Source organism: Aptenodytes patagonicus, chromosome 6, assembly GCF_965638725.1.
Source record: "Aptenodytes patagonicus chromosome 6, bAptPat1.pri.cur, whole genome shotgun sequence".
In the NCBI taxonomy this organism is placed as follows: Eukaryota; Metazoa; Chordata; class Aves; order Sphenisciformes; family Spheniscidae; genus Aptenodytes; species Aptenodytes patagonicus.
In genome coordinates, this window is record NC_134954.1 from 28,981,696 (window position 1) to 29,000,004 (window position 18,309).

Genomic DNA, 18,309 nt, shown 5'->3' on the forward strand with positions numbered 1-18,309 from the left:
CCCACCTGCCTGCCCTCCCAAATTGCTCCCGTGTCGCCCAGTTGACAGGGTTTGTGAGGATGTGACAGCTCCGTTGTACAGAAGATGATGAACGGTAATGAGACACAGAGCACAACATGCACTTAAAGTGATTTATTTCAGTAAGGAAACCACAATCAGGGAGGATGGGTCAGCGTCATCAGAAGAGGTGGGTATGGAGATGAGCTTAGGAGGAACTTTATAATCAACCAGCACCACTTTAAAAATGAGCAGAACTGGCGTTGCGTGAAATGGAGCCATGCTGGTCACGCTGGGACCATCCCTTGCCCGTGGTGGACTGTAGGCACGTCCCGGGGGTCACCTGATGACCGGGCTGGCAGGCTGCCGGAGGTGGCTCTGGTGGATTTCTCCTTGCTTACTTACCTCCCTGCAACCCCATGCTGAAGTTTTTTGGTGAGGTGTCACCCATGTGTTAAGTCAGCTCTACCCATGCACTCGGGAAGGAGACCGTCCTGGTGGGGAGTGGGGGGTGGAAATAATCCCCTGAATCCGCCTTGGCACAGCTCCTGGCGTGCAGATGGCTGTCCTCATGCTAGAGCCTTTTCCCAGCTTACACCTGCGCAGGCGCCGGGGCTGGAGGCAGGGGTGTGCTGGGCAGGCCGGCTGCCAAGCGGAGCCTCCTGCCAGCATCCTCCTCTTCCTCCTCCTCTTCCTTGCCTCCCAGGACCAGTGGGAGCTGTGGCTGCTCAGCAGCTCAACCGGCTGCTGCAGCTTGCAGGAAAAGCTTGGCATAAGCACGGTCCTGAGCAAAATCTTGCAATTTAAGGTCAACTTAGAGCAGTGCTCGTTTTTCCTCTCTTCTCACAGAATACGGATCCCAGGGCTCCTGGTGTGGGGTGATGTGGGGGGATGGAGGACCTGGCACTGCCTCTGCGCAGGCAGGAACTGGGGGAGGCAGGCAGCAGTTTGCCCACTGCTCCTGGCACAGTTCGGATGATGCACCAAAAGCTTACGAAGAGGGGTCCTGAAGCCCCTGTTGTGCACCCTGTTGATGAAGAGCATCTTCCAAAGGGGTGATCGCAGTTGCTGGTAGCTGTCGGTGTATTTGGGCAAGGGTTTAACACAGCCCTGCTGTCAGAGCTGGTACAGCACCTTGTGCTCTAAACGGGCGTTTAGAAATCTTGGCAAATGCATTTTGTTATTTACTCAACAGACCAGCTGTCATGTGCATACGTACCTAAAGATGGCTCAGATTGATAGTAAAATTTTTGGGAGAGGATGCGAGTGAGTTACAGATCCTGGCTGTTGGCTGTTTTGACCAAATCTGAAAGTGGAAAAAGAAAAGAAAAGAAAAAGATAAGTCCCGGGCAAAGCTGGGAGAGCCAAGGGATGGGTTTGCAGGGCATTTCAGGAAGCAGCATTTGGATGTGGGGCCAGAGCAAAAAAAAAAAACCCAGCAGGATCTGCTCACGGGGTGCTCTGCCCTTTGCGAGGGACCTGTTGGCTTTGCCACATCCCCCTTTCCCACACGTGCAGCCTTATGGCCGGGAGGGCTGGGCAGGCAACGGGGCTTTCTGCCAAGGCATGCCCAGGGGATGCAGGCAGAGCCTTCCCCCATCCTGGACGTGTCCTGACGGAGGCTTTCCTGTGCCACCAGCAGCCCCGTGCGCTGCTGTGGCAGCACAGATTTATTTCCCTTTGCCTCTCGCGCTCTTTGCCTCATTTGCACTCGCGAGCTGACTCCATATGGTGCAAAAACCAGAGAGACGATGCTCGGCACGGCGGCCGGTGCTGGGAGGGGAGGTGGCGCGGAGAGCCGCTTGCCGACGAGCTTTTGCAGTTTCTTCCGTTTGAGGTTCAATATTTCCACCTCCTCCCCTTGACGGCTGTGCTGCGGCGGCTGGGGCTGAGCTCATCATCTCCAGCGGCAGCCAGAGCATCCCTGTGCATTTCCGCTCTTGCTCCCCTGCCTTCCCTGCTCTCCCCCCCCAGACCCCCAGTGCATGAGTGAGGGATCTTCAGGATGCATCCTTCGACCAGCAATGCTGTTGCTGTTGTTTCATTCTTATTTACACCTGAAAATAATTGGCTGGCCTCCCTGAAGGCTTTAGTATGTATTGGATGCTGCATTAAAAAATACAGGATCAATCTGGCTGTGGTTGTTCTGTGCCAGAGCCGTGCCGGCAAGCTTGCCTTCCGCTTGCTCCATGCTTGCTTGTCCAGAGCCAGGGTTTTTCTTTGCAAGCCTCTAATTTTTGGTTGGGGGATTTGGTTTCTGACTTGACCGAGCAGTCTGGCTTTGGCTGTTGGCAGCCAGGAGGTTTGTCGGGGTGAAAAGGGAGGCTTTTCTCCCAAATTTTGGTGTCTGGGGGAAATGCCAAGCACTTGACTGCGTTGGGAGGAGGTACGCAAGGGTGGAGGGATGCCGTTTGTTAAGCTGGAGTCCCCCAACGGTGCTTGCTTGCTGTCTGAGCAGTCTGTCATGCTCGTAGCTCATGCAGAATCCCTTTGACATTTTAAAATAAGATCTAGTAAATAGGAGCCGGACGATGCCAGGTGCATCTCTCGTCGTGAGGGCTCTTTGACAGCACGGCTGGCATTTTAGATTTAGGGCTCTGAGATGCATGTTTTTGTATCAAGTGTGAAGCTTTTCTGGAGAATGTGGTCCAAGACAATGACTCATCCTGAATCTCTAAAGAAATGATGGCATGTAGGGAAATGTAGGATAAATATTTAGATTTTTAGAGCTTTCCTCATAGGCAGTGCTATCCCAGAGTAAGGCAAAATAAATCCAGCAGGGAAGGAGAGCTGCAGGGAAAGGGGGGACAGGTCTGGTGCATTAGTTCAGCAAAACCTACTCCAGTGTTGCCTCTGCACTGGTGGCCTTGAAGGTTGGCTTTGTAGCTGAGCAGAGTGCAGCAGTAAGACATGTGTGAGCACACTGCTGGGGAGATCCCCCTGCAGTCCCACGGGCGAATGTCCTGTGCATATCCAGGCGTGAAGACTGCGTGTCCTTTTAATTTATCCTAGCACGTGTGATTGCGGATGCTATTGATGTTTATGGCTGCTCTGTCTTCTCAGTCAACTAATTCTGTATTTAGAGACTATCATTTCCAAGGGAATCCCAGTTGATTAGGAGCCCAGTTCCACTGAACTCATTAGGCTTCCATAGCCCTTGCCTGTGAAATTTCAAACCCTGCTCTTATTCCCCCCCGCCCCTCTTTTTGGGGCTCCTTGCTTTCTCACAGTATGATGAAGGTCAAGTCCCCTCTTCCTAAGAGAAGAGCTCACAGCAGAATGTCCCTCTCTTGGGTGAGCTCACTTGCTTCCATTCAACCTGGCTGGAGCACACCATGTGCAGCCAACACTGGTACATGGCTGTTGACCAAGAAGTGAGCTACAGAAAAGTAGCAGAAAATACGAAGTTGTTGACATTGCTCCCCGATGTTTGGTTTATCCTTGCCATCCCTTAAGGCGCTGTGCTCCTGCTGGGATGTACAATGGGTTTGGGGTACTGGATCCTCCTTGCTCACTTGGCTGGTGAGACGGTTGTCCAAGCCAGCTGGTCTCCACCCAAGAAGTCCAGTGGTGTGAGGCTGCTGTGCCCAGCTCGTGCTGGAGCTACCTGAGTGCGTGACAAGGGATAGAGTGTCCTCAGGCTCCTGACCTTCAGCCTTCATCTGCTTTGGCATGTGCTCCTGGGTGGCGATAGCATTGGATGGTGGAGAGCGGACGATTGCCCTTCCCCAACCTAAGCAATCCCTCATTCAAGCCAGACCTTCTCACACCACTTAGCTGGACCTTGAGTTGGAGGGTGCTACTTCTCCTGGGCAGCCTCACAAGCTTTTCTGAGGGTAGGGTTTCTGGGAAAACCTCTGCCCATCCCTAGGTGTCTGAGTTCCTGTTCCACATCTTCTGGAGGATGAAATGAGTAACTGCCAAGCTTGACATATGGTGATTTTCAGGGCAGGCTGCGGCGTTCAGTGATGTTTGCTGGCAACCCAGCCTCGAGAAAGCAAAGATGAGGATTTAAATGCATAGTGACATTGTTCTGGAAAACGTTCTTCTGAAAGATAGCTTTGTCATCTTAGAGCCCTGGATCGCTCCTCTGGTGGTGGCATGGTGGAGGAGCTGGGCTCTTGGGATGGCTGGGTCCGTCTTGGTGCGCCAGAGCATTCATTAAAGTGCTCTTTCAGCCCTTGGTGCTGCTTGACTTTGAGTTGCTAAATGCATCTGCGCCCATCTGTAAATACTTATGTATGGATTATGATCTATGCGTATAATATATATGGATTTTGTATATCCGTGGCCTGTGTGCAATTACAAAAATTATGCTATTGGTGACTGACTTTGTCACTATGGGAGCAAATGAGCACCTAATATTTGGAAAATATTGGGTTACCTGTAACATGCCGTCCTGAGATTTTCCTATTGCCTCCGATGTCTGGTTTGAACTCGGTGGATTAAAACTTGTTCCCAAATTTTCTAAAATAGGATTACTATTTGGAAAACAAAAGCTACTGAAAGCTGTGTCTTCTCTCTCTCATCTTTATATTTGATTTGGTCCCCTTTGGCTTTTTTCCCCCTGTGATGTGTGCTTTTTTTGGTAATTCTCTGTCGTTTCCTTCCCTCTCTCTTATCTCTCCCTCTGCAGTTCTCTCTCTTTTCCTCTCTATTCCTCTATCCCTCTCCCCCGCCCCCCGGTAATTTATTTGCAGGCAGGTTGTCTCTTTGATTTACTGTATCTCTCCTTGGTAGGATTATGATAAATGGATTGTATGGCTCTGGCTGAGCTTGTCCAACACCACGTACCCGCGCTGGGTCAAGCGTGAAAACCGAGGGGAGATGCTGGTGCTGGGTCTCCTCTGCGTGGTCTACAGGGAGGAGTGACTGTTGGTAAATGGGACTTTGTCCTTATGGTCCACACTTCACATCACCTCCTGAACTTTTTTTAGCCTGTGTTAGGCATGGGGCTTGGTGGAGGGTTTTTTTTCTGTGCTTTTCTCTTGCCTGATATGCCGGGTTTGCTGTGCGTGTGCACGTACGCTTGCAAAAATTTAAGCAGGTATTTTACTGGGCGCTTTCAGGCACATCAACCAGCATATTTCAATTTACTACATCCTGATATGGATAGTGCTTGTAATTAGAGCGTTTCATCCTGCAGTCACAGCAGGCAGCAGTTTATTGATAAAGTTGTTATATAGTTGCTGAGCAAACACCCCCAAATCTGAGCTTCATTAAGTCATCGCCTGCCCTGCTGCGATGTATCTTCATTGCGTGCTGAAATCCATGCCATTGATGGGAGATCCCGGAGGAGGTCCGGGGCTGTGCTGTGTGGCTGCAGCTTAATGCATCCCATCACAAATTGACACAGCATGCTCGTCCTTGGCTGATATATATAAATTCTTTCCCTTTCCAACCAAAAGTGGGTTTTTTTTGGCCACCGCAGATCTTCTCCCACTGGCTGGTGGCTGTGGATGGTGGTGTCACGGCTGAGATGTCTTTGCAGAGCAGGCACAGCTGCTCCTCTCCCCTGAGAGGTTCATACAGACCCCAAAGCATCAGTGGTTTCCTTTAGCATACAGGCAGAAAATGTTTTGTGTTGACTTGTTTTGTTGTTGTTAAGCGCATCCTCTCCCTTCTCGACTGGGTTTGTTATTCGGCGGGTAATCCTTCATAACGAACCTGCGGGAGATTGATGGGGAGAGCTCGTTATGCACTTCCAGAGCAGTTTCACCGTCATTCTGTAGCAGCAAAATGCACCATTAAAGTTAGAGAGCCATGGGAATGATGGGACATAATTAGTTGTTGCTGTAATATTTTTGATTGAAAGTGTATAGATACTGTAAGCGGCTCTTTTGGAAGCCGGTGCTCTCAGGAAACTGTTAAGAAGAGCAGGGCTTATCAAAGGGGAGAGGGTGATCCTGCTCTTACCCTGCCCGCCTCTCCAGTGCTGTAATTAAACCATCTGGGAGATGTCATGGCGTTCACACCGCGCAGCCGCTGGCTCCTTCATGCCACGAGGGGTGAGCAGCAGCGCTCCCTCCCAATTAGGAGCAGGAATCAGATGGGGAGTCCTCCTGTAGAAGAGACTTTTTGGATGGGATGTGTGCCCAGTGGCTTGCCGCCTCGGTCCCTGCAGCAGAGCTGCATGGATCTTGTGTTCCTGCTTTTTCCCAGCTTAGTCTGAAGTTCAGGATATATTGAAACCTTGCATGGGCAAACCTGGACCGTGTCTGTGGGATGTTGTGGTCAGAAGCATGGTCATGGAAAGCAACCTGGAATTACTCAGGCAAACTCCTGGTGTGTGCTTGAACCCCTTTGTCTATGGGGAATAGTGAGAATTAAATTCAAATTATTCCACTGGCACCTGTGGGACTTTCTTTCCATTGACATTGAGAGGCGTGATGCAAACCACGAGCGTGTAGGTAGCGGTGATGAAAGCCATGATGTAATCTGGGCTCGACCTGAAGTCACAACAAGTGCGGGAAGGCAGAGCTTGCGGCATCATAGCAGTTAATTTATTTAGCACTAGTCTTTGTAATAAAGCATCTTGGCTCTGTTTCTCTATTGTTCCCTGTCTCTGGTAATGTCACCAAACTTGGACAGAAGCTTCCCAAGCTGTGCATTTGCCTTGGGCTGATTTTGCTGAAGCTCTCGGGAGAGAAAGAGGGGGTAGAAAGAAAGCTTGGCATTTATGAGCATGAAATAGAGGGGAAAATACGGTGCTTGCTTATGGAAAAAAGTCTTGCTGTTGTTCCCCTTCAGAAAGTGATGCTATGTGGCTGGGACTGCCCAGGGGATGTGCCCTGGGGCTGGACTGTGCACTGACCCCGTTGGCGCTTGCTCAGGCTCTCTTTGTGCTCTGCGAGGGCACATCGGGATGAGACTCCGAAGATCCCACCCATGGAGCATTTGCTGCCCCTCCAGACCCTGGACCTGAGCCCTGCACGGCCATGTTGCGCCCTGCCCCTTGCTTGTCGGCTGCCCTCCCGTCTCCCCTCTCCCTCCGAAGGTTCAGCTATCGACACACACAGCTCTGCTCCCCACACATCTCAGGGGGCTTATTGCCAGCAGCTGGCATCCTTTCCAAATCTCCCTCTACCCATCTGTTGTTATCAAGCCTCCTCTCTCCTTATTTTGCTTAATTTCTATCTTTTTCCTCTTGGTTGTCTTAGACATGCCTGCGCCTCTTTGCATATGCCCAAGCATTTGCTTTCGAGTGCCTTAGGCTGGTTCCTGCTGTTATCTTCTTGCAGGAGCAAGAGCTGCTGCTTCTTGCCTTGGGAGAGGGACCATATCCCCGAGGCATCTATTGAGGAGTCCAGCACTCGTAGAAGTTTCTTCGTGGCCTCCCTGAGCAGAAAATTTGTCCTATCTCTTTCTTTCCAGATGACAGTGTCAAAACATGATCAAGTTGGGTTGGCCTCCTTGCTTCCATCTCTGTCCGTAGCCAGACCCCACTCCCTGCCAGGGAGAAGTCACACCTTTTCACGGCATGATCGGCAGGAGCCCTCCACACTAGGGAGGTCTGAAATACAGGTTTCAGGCTGGGGATTTCAGGAAATAAGTTCCACTTTGTTTTGGGTAATTCAGAAAGGTTTTTCTGGAAGAGGCTTAAATCCTATTGGGAAGGGTGTTTGGCAAGATGGCATCAGCTGGTGTGAAATGAAGGCTCCTGCAGTGGATCCTGCGCTGCCCTGCTCCATGCCTGGCTACTCTTGCTCCAAATAACTTATTTTCCCCCTGCTGCTTGAATGATGCCAGCCCACCCTGCATCTCGCACCCGTTTGCTCGGGAGGGTGTGGGGAGCCCGGGACGGCAGCGAGTCCTCCCTGCCTGGATCGCATGAGTGCCATCACAGATGGATGCGCTGCTCGGCAGTGAGGATGCTGGTGCATTCTAATTGCTGGCATCTTTACTCGTTATGAGTGTAATTGTGAGTAGACGTTTGTTTTTGTATTGATAATTAGGGACTGGAACAGATGGTGAAGGCTTAGTTTAAAGTAATGTGTCCATTAAAGAAAATCTACTGTATACAGCTGAAGATTCTTCACTCTAAGAGAGCTCAGCTTGCCGTAGCAAAGCTTGTCTTCTCCCTAATGGGGGCTTCAGCCATTACAGCCTGGTCAGCTGCCTTCAGTGGAGGCTCAGGTCCCGAAGACTCCTCCAAGCGAGTGTGTCGAGCTCCTTCCTGGGCAGAGCATCCCCTGGGCATCTGCTGTGCCCACATGCAGGCAGTCAGGCGTGGAAGGAGTTGCTGGAGGAGCGGTACCTTGAGCAGACAAGGGGAGGGCAGCACCTTGCACACACTTGCCTGCTGGGCCCTGAGCCTGTCTGCTGGCACGGTGGAGGCACAGACACTGGCTGTTGCAGGTGGACAAGTGGCACATGGTTCACCTGGCATGGCTAACGATGCTGTGCTAGATGTAGGAGGCACGGGGAGATGATGTCCCCCTGTGCTGACACCCCTGGGGGGATGAGTGCACCTCTCCCAGCAGGACCCCCCTGCCCCAGGCAGGGCCCTGGTTAATTAATACCCAGTGCCAAGTAACGAGGACTGGTCCTTGCAGCAGGATGAGGCAGGCAAGAGGAGCATGGGAGGAGAGGTGTGAGGTGTCCATGTGGCTTCTCCACTGATTAATGATGCTCAGGTGCTGGTCCACAGTAATCCCCTCGTTAGCAGGCAGAGCAAAGGGATTTTACTGCCTATCCCTCCTTTGCCCGCTCCCAAGTGATGGATGGCTGGGGGGGGGGGGGGCGATTCCCGTGTCCCCCCATCAGCAGCAGTGTTTTGCAGCTGAGAGATGGAGACGTGAGTGCTGGGTGCCCCCCCTTTCTCTGCGGGATCTTGGAGCAAGGGGCACCGGTGTCTGCAAACCACCCCCTTGCTGAAGGAGGGTGCTCGGTAGAGCCTTAGACCTGAGCTGCCTGGCCATAAACGACCCTGCAGGGTTTCCCCCAGGGTCACAGCATCACTCGTACATCGCAGAAAATGAAGTAAAAGCCAAGATTTCCTCCGTGAGGAAATAGCAGAGGTCAATGGGAAGTTGCTCAGCCAAGTCCTTCTGGTGCCAGTACCTCTGCAGTCACAGGGTTTGGATGAGCTCAGCAGGAATTTGAGCTGAAAGGGGAGTTTAACCATTTTATTTTATTTCATTTAAAAAAAAAAAACCAAAACAACCAAATTATTTTGCCAGGTTATGGATCTTGTATATGGCAGTGTCCTTGGGAGTCAGAGCAGGATCTGAGCAGGAGATGGTCTGTAGAGGGTCAGGCTTTTAGTGGTGGCTCTCAGCCCTCTTTTTCCTTTGGTTTGCAAATTGCTTTAGAAACGCGGAGCTGTTGAAGTGCAAGTTATGCATCTGCGGTGGAAACTTTGCAAGTGTGACCTCCCTGGCCACAGGCTGCGCAGTGCCCTTAGGACTCTGGAAACCTCCAAAGTGAAAGCTTCTCCGTGATTCTCTCAAATTTATTAATTTATTTCTCTATTTATTTAGTTATTTTGAAGTGTCCTGCTTCGGGAGCTGCTGTGTGCCATGCTGGCATTGCTGCTGTGCCTTCCTGCTTTCTTTCCAAAATGTGGAGCCTTTGGGGAGGAACAGAACAGGAGGGAAGGGGTGAGATTTTCAGAGGGAGCCACTGTGAGGGATCCTGGTGGATGCCACCTTGGAGCAGAGCCAGTCCTCCCATGCTACCACCCCGCACTGTGGCTGTACTTTATCAAAAGTACATTCCTCTGTCATCACCCCACTGAAAAAAAAAAAGCCTGGGGAAGGAAGCTTTAAGTGCGTGGAACAGGAAGAGATGATGGAGTGAAAATCCTTTCTGAATAAACCCTTGCAAGAAATGCCTTTCCTGTAATGGAGCGTGTCCTCCTTTACCGCAGAGGGTGGATGAGCTGGGTCCAGGTCCCCAGGGCTCCGCTGCCCCAGTTTCCCCTGCATGGCACAAGGACACCCCATTTGCTGTGGGGAAAAACACCAAGCATTTTAGGGGCTCTCAGAGCATCCCTCCCTGTGTTGCCCCGACAGGAGGAGGGACTCAGAGATATTTGCATGGCCTTTCGCTTCCACCTTTGCATCGATTTATGCATGGGCACGTCTCCCTGCTTATCTGAAGGGCTGTAGTGAGAATTAATGACTGCTTAACGAGGCACAGGGCTGTTTGCAAGGGACGGAAAGCTTGTTGGCAGTGGGAAGGTGGAGGGTGGTGGGAGCAGAAACTTGCTGGAGGTCTGGAGCACGAGCCCCCAGCCCTGTTTGGGGCCAGGGAGGAGTTGCAGGTGGGATGTGTTGTTTTTAGCTGGCTTCTGCCAAACAGAAAGGGGCTGAAGCTGCAGATGGAGACATGCTGCGGTGGCATGAAGGCCACCACACTTTTCTGTTCCCTGCACGGACCAGGGATGAAACTTCTCCTCTCCGAGGGCACTGTGAGCAGGAAGGGGCTGGCACCGTGCAAAGCACCATGCAAAGCCTGGGTGTAACGGGCTGTGGGCTTTGAAGCCCCCCTCGCAGTGCCACAGCAGCATCCTGGGATCCGTTAGGGGTGCAGAAGCTTTGCAAGCTCCCCAAGTGCCTTTTTGCTCCATCTTTGGGGGGTTGCCTTGCTCTCCCTGCCTCTGTGGCCCTGCTCACCTCTCTGGGAGCCAGGCCAGGTTGGCAGCTCAGGCGGGGATTTCGAGAGAGGGAGCGTTTATCACATACAGCAGGGCAGGGAGTTCCCGGTCACGCTTCTCCGGCTTCCCATCCTGGAGCAGCCGGCAAAGGGAGGGGTGGGAAGATTAATAGGAGTCTTGTTTCCCGGTTGCGATTGCTGGACCAGGCGTGGAGAGATTAAAAGCAGCATTCTGGCGGCAGTTTGTATTCCTGAGCTGATTTTTATTTCCTGACCTTTATTTCTCCGGTTGCACCCGTTTTCCTGGTGCTGCAAAGCTGCCGTGAGTACCTGGGACCATAGAGGAAAGGGGAGGGACGGGGGATGCTCAGCTATGCCAGCCGCTGCCAGCGCATCTCAACCTCCCATTTGGTTGAGACACAGGAATCGAGGAAATTAATCTGCATGTCTGCTTGCTGCAAACAAATAAATAAAACCTGGAGGAATTTTCCCATCTGTTTCTATATGTTGTTGCTCTCACTGTTATTCTTGTTGTGTTTTGTTGGTTTTTTTTAAAGAATAAAAGTAGGGAAATGTCAGCTGTAGTACAGCTTTTAAATATTTCCCACCAAATCCTCCATCAAAAGACCCCCAGCAGAGGAACACCGCTCCAGTGATATGATTTTTATTTGTGTATTTGAAATCACCCTGACAAATAATAACTGTGTGCAACGACAACTCAGGGCACCAGACAGATGTAGTGCATAAAAGAGGATGTCTAGTGTTGTAGAGCGAAGCGAGTAGTTGCAAGTGAGTCAGATGGGACCTGCTGAAAAGCCCGTACGGAGGCGCTGCGGGAGAGGGTGGGCTCCTCCCGTGGTGGGAGACTTTCCCCCAGCCTCTTGCTGTTTCCAGGGAGTTAATGCAAACTTGCTGCTCTGGTTTAGACAGGGTTTTGTACATGGATGTAATGACTCCATGAAATTGCAGCATCCTTCTTAATTTTTTAAATTTTTTTCAGTTGGTAACGCTATTTTCCTTTTCTAGGCTTGGGAGAGCCAGAGATGGCAGCGTGGGCTGGATTCAGGCCGTGACTCTTTGCGAAGAGTCTTGTCCTGCACTGTTTGCTCCAAAGTGAAGCTGCCCTTAGTTCATTAGATGTATTAGGGCACCTGCTGCTTTATTTCTGAGCAGCTCCAAGGGTCAGATGCACATTCCGTGAAAGCAACTGAATGTTTTTCTGTGGCTCTGTGCTCATAACGTCATTGAAAACTTTGTGAGTAACTAGTTTGCTTTCCTTTTCTTGTGTTTCCTCAGAAACTTTGATGGATACGCGGACGGCGACGGCCGAGCTGGGCTGGAGCGCCAACCCTCCTTCGGGGGTAAGTGCCACTCGTCCAGCTGATCCTTACGCGATCTCGTGGGGTTCATGCTATTTATCTTAAAACGCTGGTGGGGAGCTGGGGAGGCCGCAGTGGGAGCAGCGGCGCCCCATCGGGCTGGCATGGGGCGGCCAGGGCATCGCTGTGCTGAGCTGCGTGGCTGCTCCAGGGCTGAGCGTCCCTTCCCAGAACCGGTCCCGGGGTCTCGGTGAAGATGGAGCTTTTCTCCATCCCCGTGCTCTCTCCTCCAACCCCATGCTCTCTCCTCCCCTGCCTGTCCTACTCCCAGGTGAAGGGTCTGGCCCCATCACGACTCTCCATCTCCTGACTCGCGTCTTCCCTCTCCCTGTGCCAAAAGGCTTGTAATTAGGAAACATTAGCAGGCTCAAAACAGCTTTCATACCTGGAACATCATCCGTAATTGCACTCGGCAGTGCTCTTCTCTGGCTATTAATGTCACTTTTATGAAGTAATGAGGAACAAAACACCCTGAGGCACTTAAAACATCTTTTTTATATAATACGAGCCTTTGAGGAATGGAAGCATAAAATAACCTGACTCACATTCCCCTGGCAGAGAAAGTGAGAGACGGAGCTGGGGAGGAGAGGAGCGGTGGTGGGAGGGGATGCTAGTTGGTGGGTGGGCATTACGGTGGGACAGGCAGCTGGTCAGGCAGGAGTGGGTACAGCAGCAGGGTCCATCCCCGGGGCCTTCAGGACATGGCACCAAAGGAGAAAGGATGCCAGCCTGCGTCTTCGTTAGGGTGTGACTGGCTTTGCCAGGTCTTCAAAAGAAATGAGGTTGCACACCGTCACCAAAGCTGAACCACACATGCAGTGGGCACAAAATCCTCTCCAGGCACGTCAGAGGCCCTTGAAACATGGGGCTTTGCCACTGAATTGCTTTGGAAAAAATCTGGGCCCAGATAAATTGCTGGCAAAATGCAGGGGGGCCGTGTGCAGGTGATGGAGATGGGATATAAATAGCTGCCTGCAGCTGCTATCGCTGAAAGCCCGCGCAAGGCAGGCGGGGAGCTTGCGTCGTAAGGCACGGCAGTCTCGCCCTCTGCGGAGCAGCAGAGCAAAGCCTCTCCCCAGCCCACATCCCTGCTGCATCCCTCCGTGCGCATCCCTGCATCCATCCAACTCTCGGTCCTCTGAGACTTACTGGTGAGTCTTCTCCTTTACAGGTGTGTATATTAGATCTTCCACAAAGCATTTTAAAATACCAAGTCCTTTATTTAAAAGACATAGGGTCAGTCTGTAGCGTGCCTTCACTTCCCCTGTGAAGTCCCCTTGCTTGTGGACTGGGCTTTTCTTTCTACTGTCAGACGCTTTACTGGGTGGATATGGAGCGTCTTAAGGTGTATTTTGGACTCCTGGAGTGAACCCTCCTGTAGGTATCATGTCCCAGCTGGGACAGGTATTGGAGTAGGTTGGACACCAGTTGAAAATAAGCAATGTCTTCCTCTTGCTCCAGTCATGCAGTAGTCTTTACGAGCTGCTTGGTTACAGCACTGACTTTTAGGGTTTGTCCTGTTTAATAGTTCACAACATATGTTTGAGGGCAGATTTTTGCTGCTTCTTGGCTTGTCCGGTGGTAATGGCCAATATTTGGGTGAGACTTGTCCAGAGTGTGGGTGCCAGGGAGGGTTTGCAGACCGTGACCCATCCAAGCAGCCTGGCGTAGAGGTGCTAAGATACATGTGGGGATTTCTGCTTGTGTTGGAGTCAACGAAGACCCCAAATTTAGTTGGTCTTTTCTTGTTTTTAGTCTTCAATTCCCAAAAGCAGCCACCCTAGGGCTGTGCTATTTCTTTTTCAGCCTAGACTGCTGAAAGCTGGGGTAAGAAACCAAAAGCTTCCCCTCTGCCCTGCGTTCCTCCATCCAAAAAATGAGTGCACTGACAGCCTTGCTTTGGGGCTTAGCAACAAGCCATAGCATCGCAGGAACAAGCAAAGAAGAGAGGAACCAGAGAGGCAAGCAAAGAAACAAGAGGGAGAATAGCAGCAGCCATCTATAAATGGGACCTTCCTGCTCTTTGGGGCAGGAGGGAGGAGACGGGAGGATGGGTGAGGGGCTCTTGGCTGCTGCTGGGGCGTCAGCTCCTTCTCCCAGGCTTCTCTCATCTCTCTTGGGGCTGGAGGTACAGGGATTTGATGAGCCACCTCTCCTGACCCAGGGGTTGCCATTGGCATGGGGTCTGTGCAGTCTTTGGGTGGTTGCATCCCCCCCGTGGTGTGCTGAGCTCTGAGAGTGGCTGTTCACCCTGGCTCACAGATGTGCCCCGGGGCTTGGGGGGGACTGTTGACACTAATGCCGGGGCACGGATGCCAGTGGGCAGCAGGGGCTGTGGTCCCCAGAGACTGGCTGCGGAGGGACAAGGGCTCTCCTTCTGCTCTCCCCGATGGACATGCTTTAAATCCCAGCGGAGACGGAGAAGAACATTGTCTTAATCCCCAGCTCCCTGTGAATTATTTAGTGGGATCTCATCAAAATGATGCATTTGTCACTGCTAGAGCATTGATGGCAGCAGTCGCTGGCATTGTGGGTCTTTCCAGCCATGGGGACCTGCTGCTTTCAGTACCTAGTTGCAGGAGCGCTCAACCCAAGGGAGCATCAGGATCTAGCCCCAAACCCTCATGAGGGTTTTCCAAGTGGCATTTTATGTCGTTCCCAGCCATGGGCAGCCCTGTGTCCTGGGCACCTGAAGTGTGGCAGGGTCCGCTGGCAGGTTTTGGCTCTGAGTTTTGAGGCTCTGTTTGCAACCCCTCGACAAAAATGCAGCAAAACGCAGGGGATGCTTGGTGGAAGGAGCTGTTGAGAGAGCCGGCTCCCTGATGGGCACTGTGAATAAAAGGATAGTGGGCCGGGTCGCCTCCTGTGCACCCAGCTGGAGTGCAGGAGCTGGTGGGCGGGATGAAGAGGAGGATTCCCGCAGCAAAGACAGTGGAGCAATGGGGCCGGTGTTACGCTGGCAGACGAGCGCTGAAAGAGAGCTCGTTGTCTGGCGTTAATTGGATGAGAGGGCTGTAATGCAAAGCTGAGGTTGGGTAGGACCTTGCAGCTTTCTCGTGTGAAAAGGTATCTGGTAATGAAAGGGCATTGAATCTGCACGTCTTGTCCAGGGTGGAGTTTCTGCAGTGCTTCCGCGGCGTGGGATGAGAAGGGAGAGCGCTTGGCTGGATGCGTGAGGTTTTGTTGCTGGTTTGGTAAACATTGCTTAACAACAATGTGCAACCTTGAGCTGCGATCGTCGCTTAAACTTAGCGGAGCTGAGTAGGTGGACCCAGGAACAAACGTTCTGCTGTGCTTGTTGGCAGCGTGTGGAGGACCCTGCTTTGAAAACAGAATAAAAACCTGCGGTTTTTTACATCAGGGCTGTGGCGTACAACAGGGAAGCTTGGGGAGCAGGTGAGGAACGTAGTTGTTTAATGGAAAACGGAAGAGGGCAAAATCTGTAAGGTTGCAGGGTTGGCTGTGGTGCATCAGCTCTTTGGGAAGACTCAACATGATGGGGCAGGTTGGCATCACCCATCTGCTGTTGTGCCCCCATGTAAGCACAATCACGGGTGAGCGCTGCTATAGCATCGCTACTGGAAATTATGCATGGTATTCAGAGTGCTGCTTAAAGATTGCCATATGAATAATGCTGTTATGAGGAGACTGTAAACATGGATTAGTTAAAATGAATGGATTATGAGGTTGTAAATCTGTCTGTAGGACTCTAATGCCATCATAGACTATTCACAGTTTGCCGCTGTCCCTTAATTGAAATTGCAGCCTGGATTATATTAATGCCCTTCTATAAATCGAATTGCAAATCTATATTCTCCCTCTCCACAGCGGTAATGTTTTATTTAGTTAGTTTTTTTGCTGGGGGAAGTGATCCTGTCATGCCGAGAGTCTGGGGTCAGGCTTGCTCTCCAGCCCATGTGCTGGCTTGGGCTTTAATGAAGGCACAGCCTTGTGTGCTGCTTTCCCTCCTGTCTCCAGGTGCCTGGACCATCTTTCTTCCCGTTTTTATGTCCTCTCCAGGGCAGCTAAGGTGATTGCCTGCATGGAAAAGATGTTTTAGCGTCAGCTGGGAGCGATGGGGAAAGGGAACAGGCATGCGTGGGCAGGGGTAAGAGGGTGAGGATTTCTTCTGGTGCTGACCCAGGTGGTGTTTCTGCACATGCATCACATCATGTGTCCACGACCATGTTCCTGCCCCCCTTTGGGGCTTTGGGATCCTTGTTCCAGCCCAGCCCTGCCCTGCACAGGGTGAGCGGCACCTCCTCGGCTCACGAGCCACTGCCTGTCCCTCTGCCATCCTCTCATGCCCTTTCTCCCTTCGCCTTTCTACAGTGGGAAGAAGTCAGTGGCTACGACGAAAATCTCAACACCATCCGTACGTACCAGGTGTGCAATGTCTTCGAGCCCAACCAGAACAACTGGCTCCTCACCACGTTCATCAACCGGCGTGGAGCTCACCGCATCTACACCGAGATGCGCTTCACTGTGCGGGACTGCAGCAGCCTCCCCAATGTCCCCGGCTCTTGCAAGGAGACCTTCAACCTTTACTACTACGAGACAGACTCTGTCATTGCCACCAAGAAGTCTGCCTTCTGGACGGAGGCACCCTACCTCAAAGTGGACACCATTGCTGCTGACGAGAGCTTCTCCCAGGTGGACTTCGGTGGCAGGTTGATGAAGGTGAACACAGAAGTGAGAAGTTTCGGGCCCCTGACCCGCAATGGCTTTTACCTGGCTTTCCAGGACTACGGAGCTTGTATGTCTCTGCTGTCCGTCAGGGTCTTCTTCAAGAAGTGCCCCAGCGTGGTGCAGAACTTCGCCATCTTCCCAGAGACAATGACAGGAGCGGAGAGCACCTCTCTAGTGACTGCCCGCGGCACCTGCATCCCCAACGCCGAGGAGGTGGACGTGCCCATCAAACTGTACTGCAACGGGGATGGGGAGTGGATGGTCCCCATCGGCCGCTGTACGTGCAAGGCTGGTTATGAGCCGGAGAACAACGTGGCTTGTAAAGGTAAAGTTGGCTTTGGGTAACAAGGCACTTTTATTGTTTTTAACCTTTGCTTAACAAAATGTTCATCGCCAAACAAGCTGTTTTAGGCAATGCCAGCTGTGAAATAAGCTCTGCACCATTTACCTGCCCTGAAGCAGTGTTGCTCTGGGGACCAAGCAGGGATTTGGGAGCAGTGGTCAACCTGTGGCTTCTCAGTGTGCTCCGGTCAATGGCCAAACTTGGCAAGCAGCGTGGCAAGGATGCGGGTGCTGGTGCAGCTGCCGCCGCGAGCCTGCTGGAAGCCACCTCTGTGATCTGCTGCCTTCAAAGTGCCTCACAGGCCGGCGCTCGCCGGCTGAGCCGCTTTCATCTGCCTCGTTATTTCCCCAGCAAAGCTGTGGGAGCCAGGCAGCCGCCGTCAGGCCCGACTGCAGCGAAGCCGCTCTGATTCTCAGCATTAATTGGAATTTTTTTGCTGTTTTTTTGGGTTCCCCCAGCCACGCCGCCAGCATGCTGCTGCCTGCTGGAGTCCTCCGCAGCGTGGGGTTATAAATATGGAAATAGCACTCGCTGCTTTTCATCTCCTTTCACCGTTCTGATGAATATTTCCCAAATACCATTGGAGGATTATTTTTTTTTCTGTTAGATTTACTCGCTGCCCTTTCCTTCTCCTCTCCCAAATTAAGGTATTGTTTTTGTACACTGCTTGGAAGGAGGGAAGAGAAGAGGGCTTTTTGCATGAGAAGGTAACCCCGTTTCATCGGTGCTTTCCAAATAGCTTCTAGAAGGTGGGCACCAGCAGGTCAAGGAAGGGTTGGGAAGAAGGAGAAGGTCAAAGGCAGGTGTCAAAGTGGGCTGGTTTTGGGGGGGGTGATGGGAAGAGGTCTGACTTGGACCTCTTTTGGTGCAGGTGGCAGCACGTGTAGCACCAGGCTTGGCTGTGATGCTCCTTGGGGTGGCCACCACGGTGTTTCTTCTCCACCTGTAATTCCAGATATATGAAAATGGCAAAGCTGGGATTCAAGCTATGGAGAAACTTGTCTGTTCATTTGCTTTAAACCTGGGAACTTGTGTAGGTTTTCACCATGAAAAAACACATTCGGCCTGCCCAAGGTGGGGATGGTGATGCCTTCCCGTGCCAGGGTTTTGACAACTGGGAAACCACTGGAGTCTGTGCGCTCATGCCTTGCTTTCACATCGAGCAGCATCGCCGGTGGATTCCTTTGAGTTTCATGGTTGACCCTGAATGTGGTTTTGTTCCCACCAGGAGATGGTCTGTTCCCATGAGGAACTGAAGTGCTCCATCGGAGGGAGGGCTCTTCGCAAACCGGAGCATTTCTG

General features: G+C 51.9%; 1 protein-coding gene across 2 annotated transcripts in view; it reads left to right on the top strand.

Moving 5' to 3' along the window:
- Window positions 1-18,309, top strand: part of EPHB1 (EPH receptor B1) — a 74,814-nt gene that overhangs the window by 14,313 nt on the left and 42,192 nt on the right. For both annotated transcript variants that reach the window (XM_076341780.1, XM_076341781.1), the window contains exons 2-3: window positions 11,893-11,957; window positions 16,308-16,989. In XM_076341780.1, coding sequence (XP_076197895.1) covers window positions 11,893-11,957; window positions 16,308-16,989 — 747 coding nt within the window. The remainder of the gene's footprint in view (window positions 1-11,892; window positions 11,958-16,307; window positions 16,990-18,309) is intronic.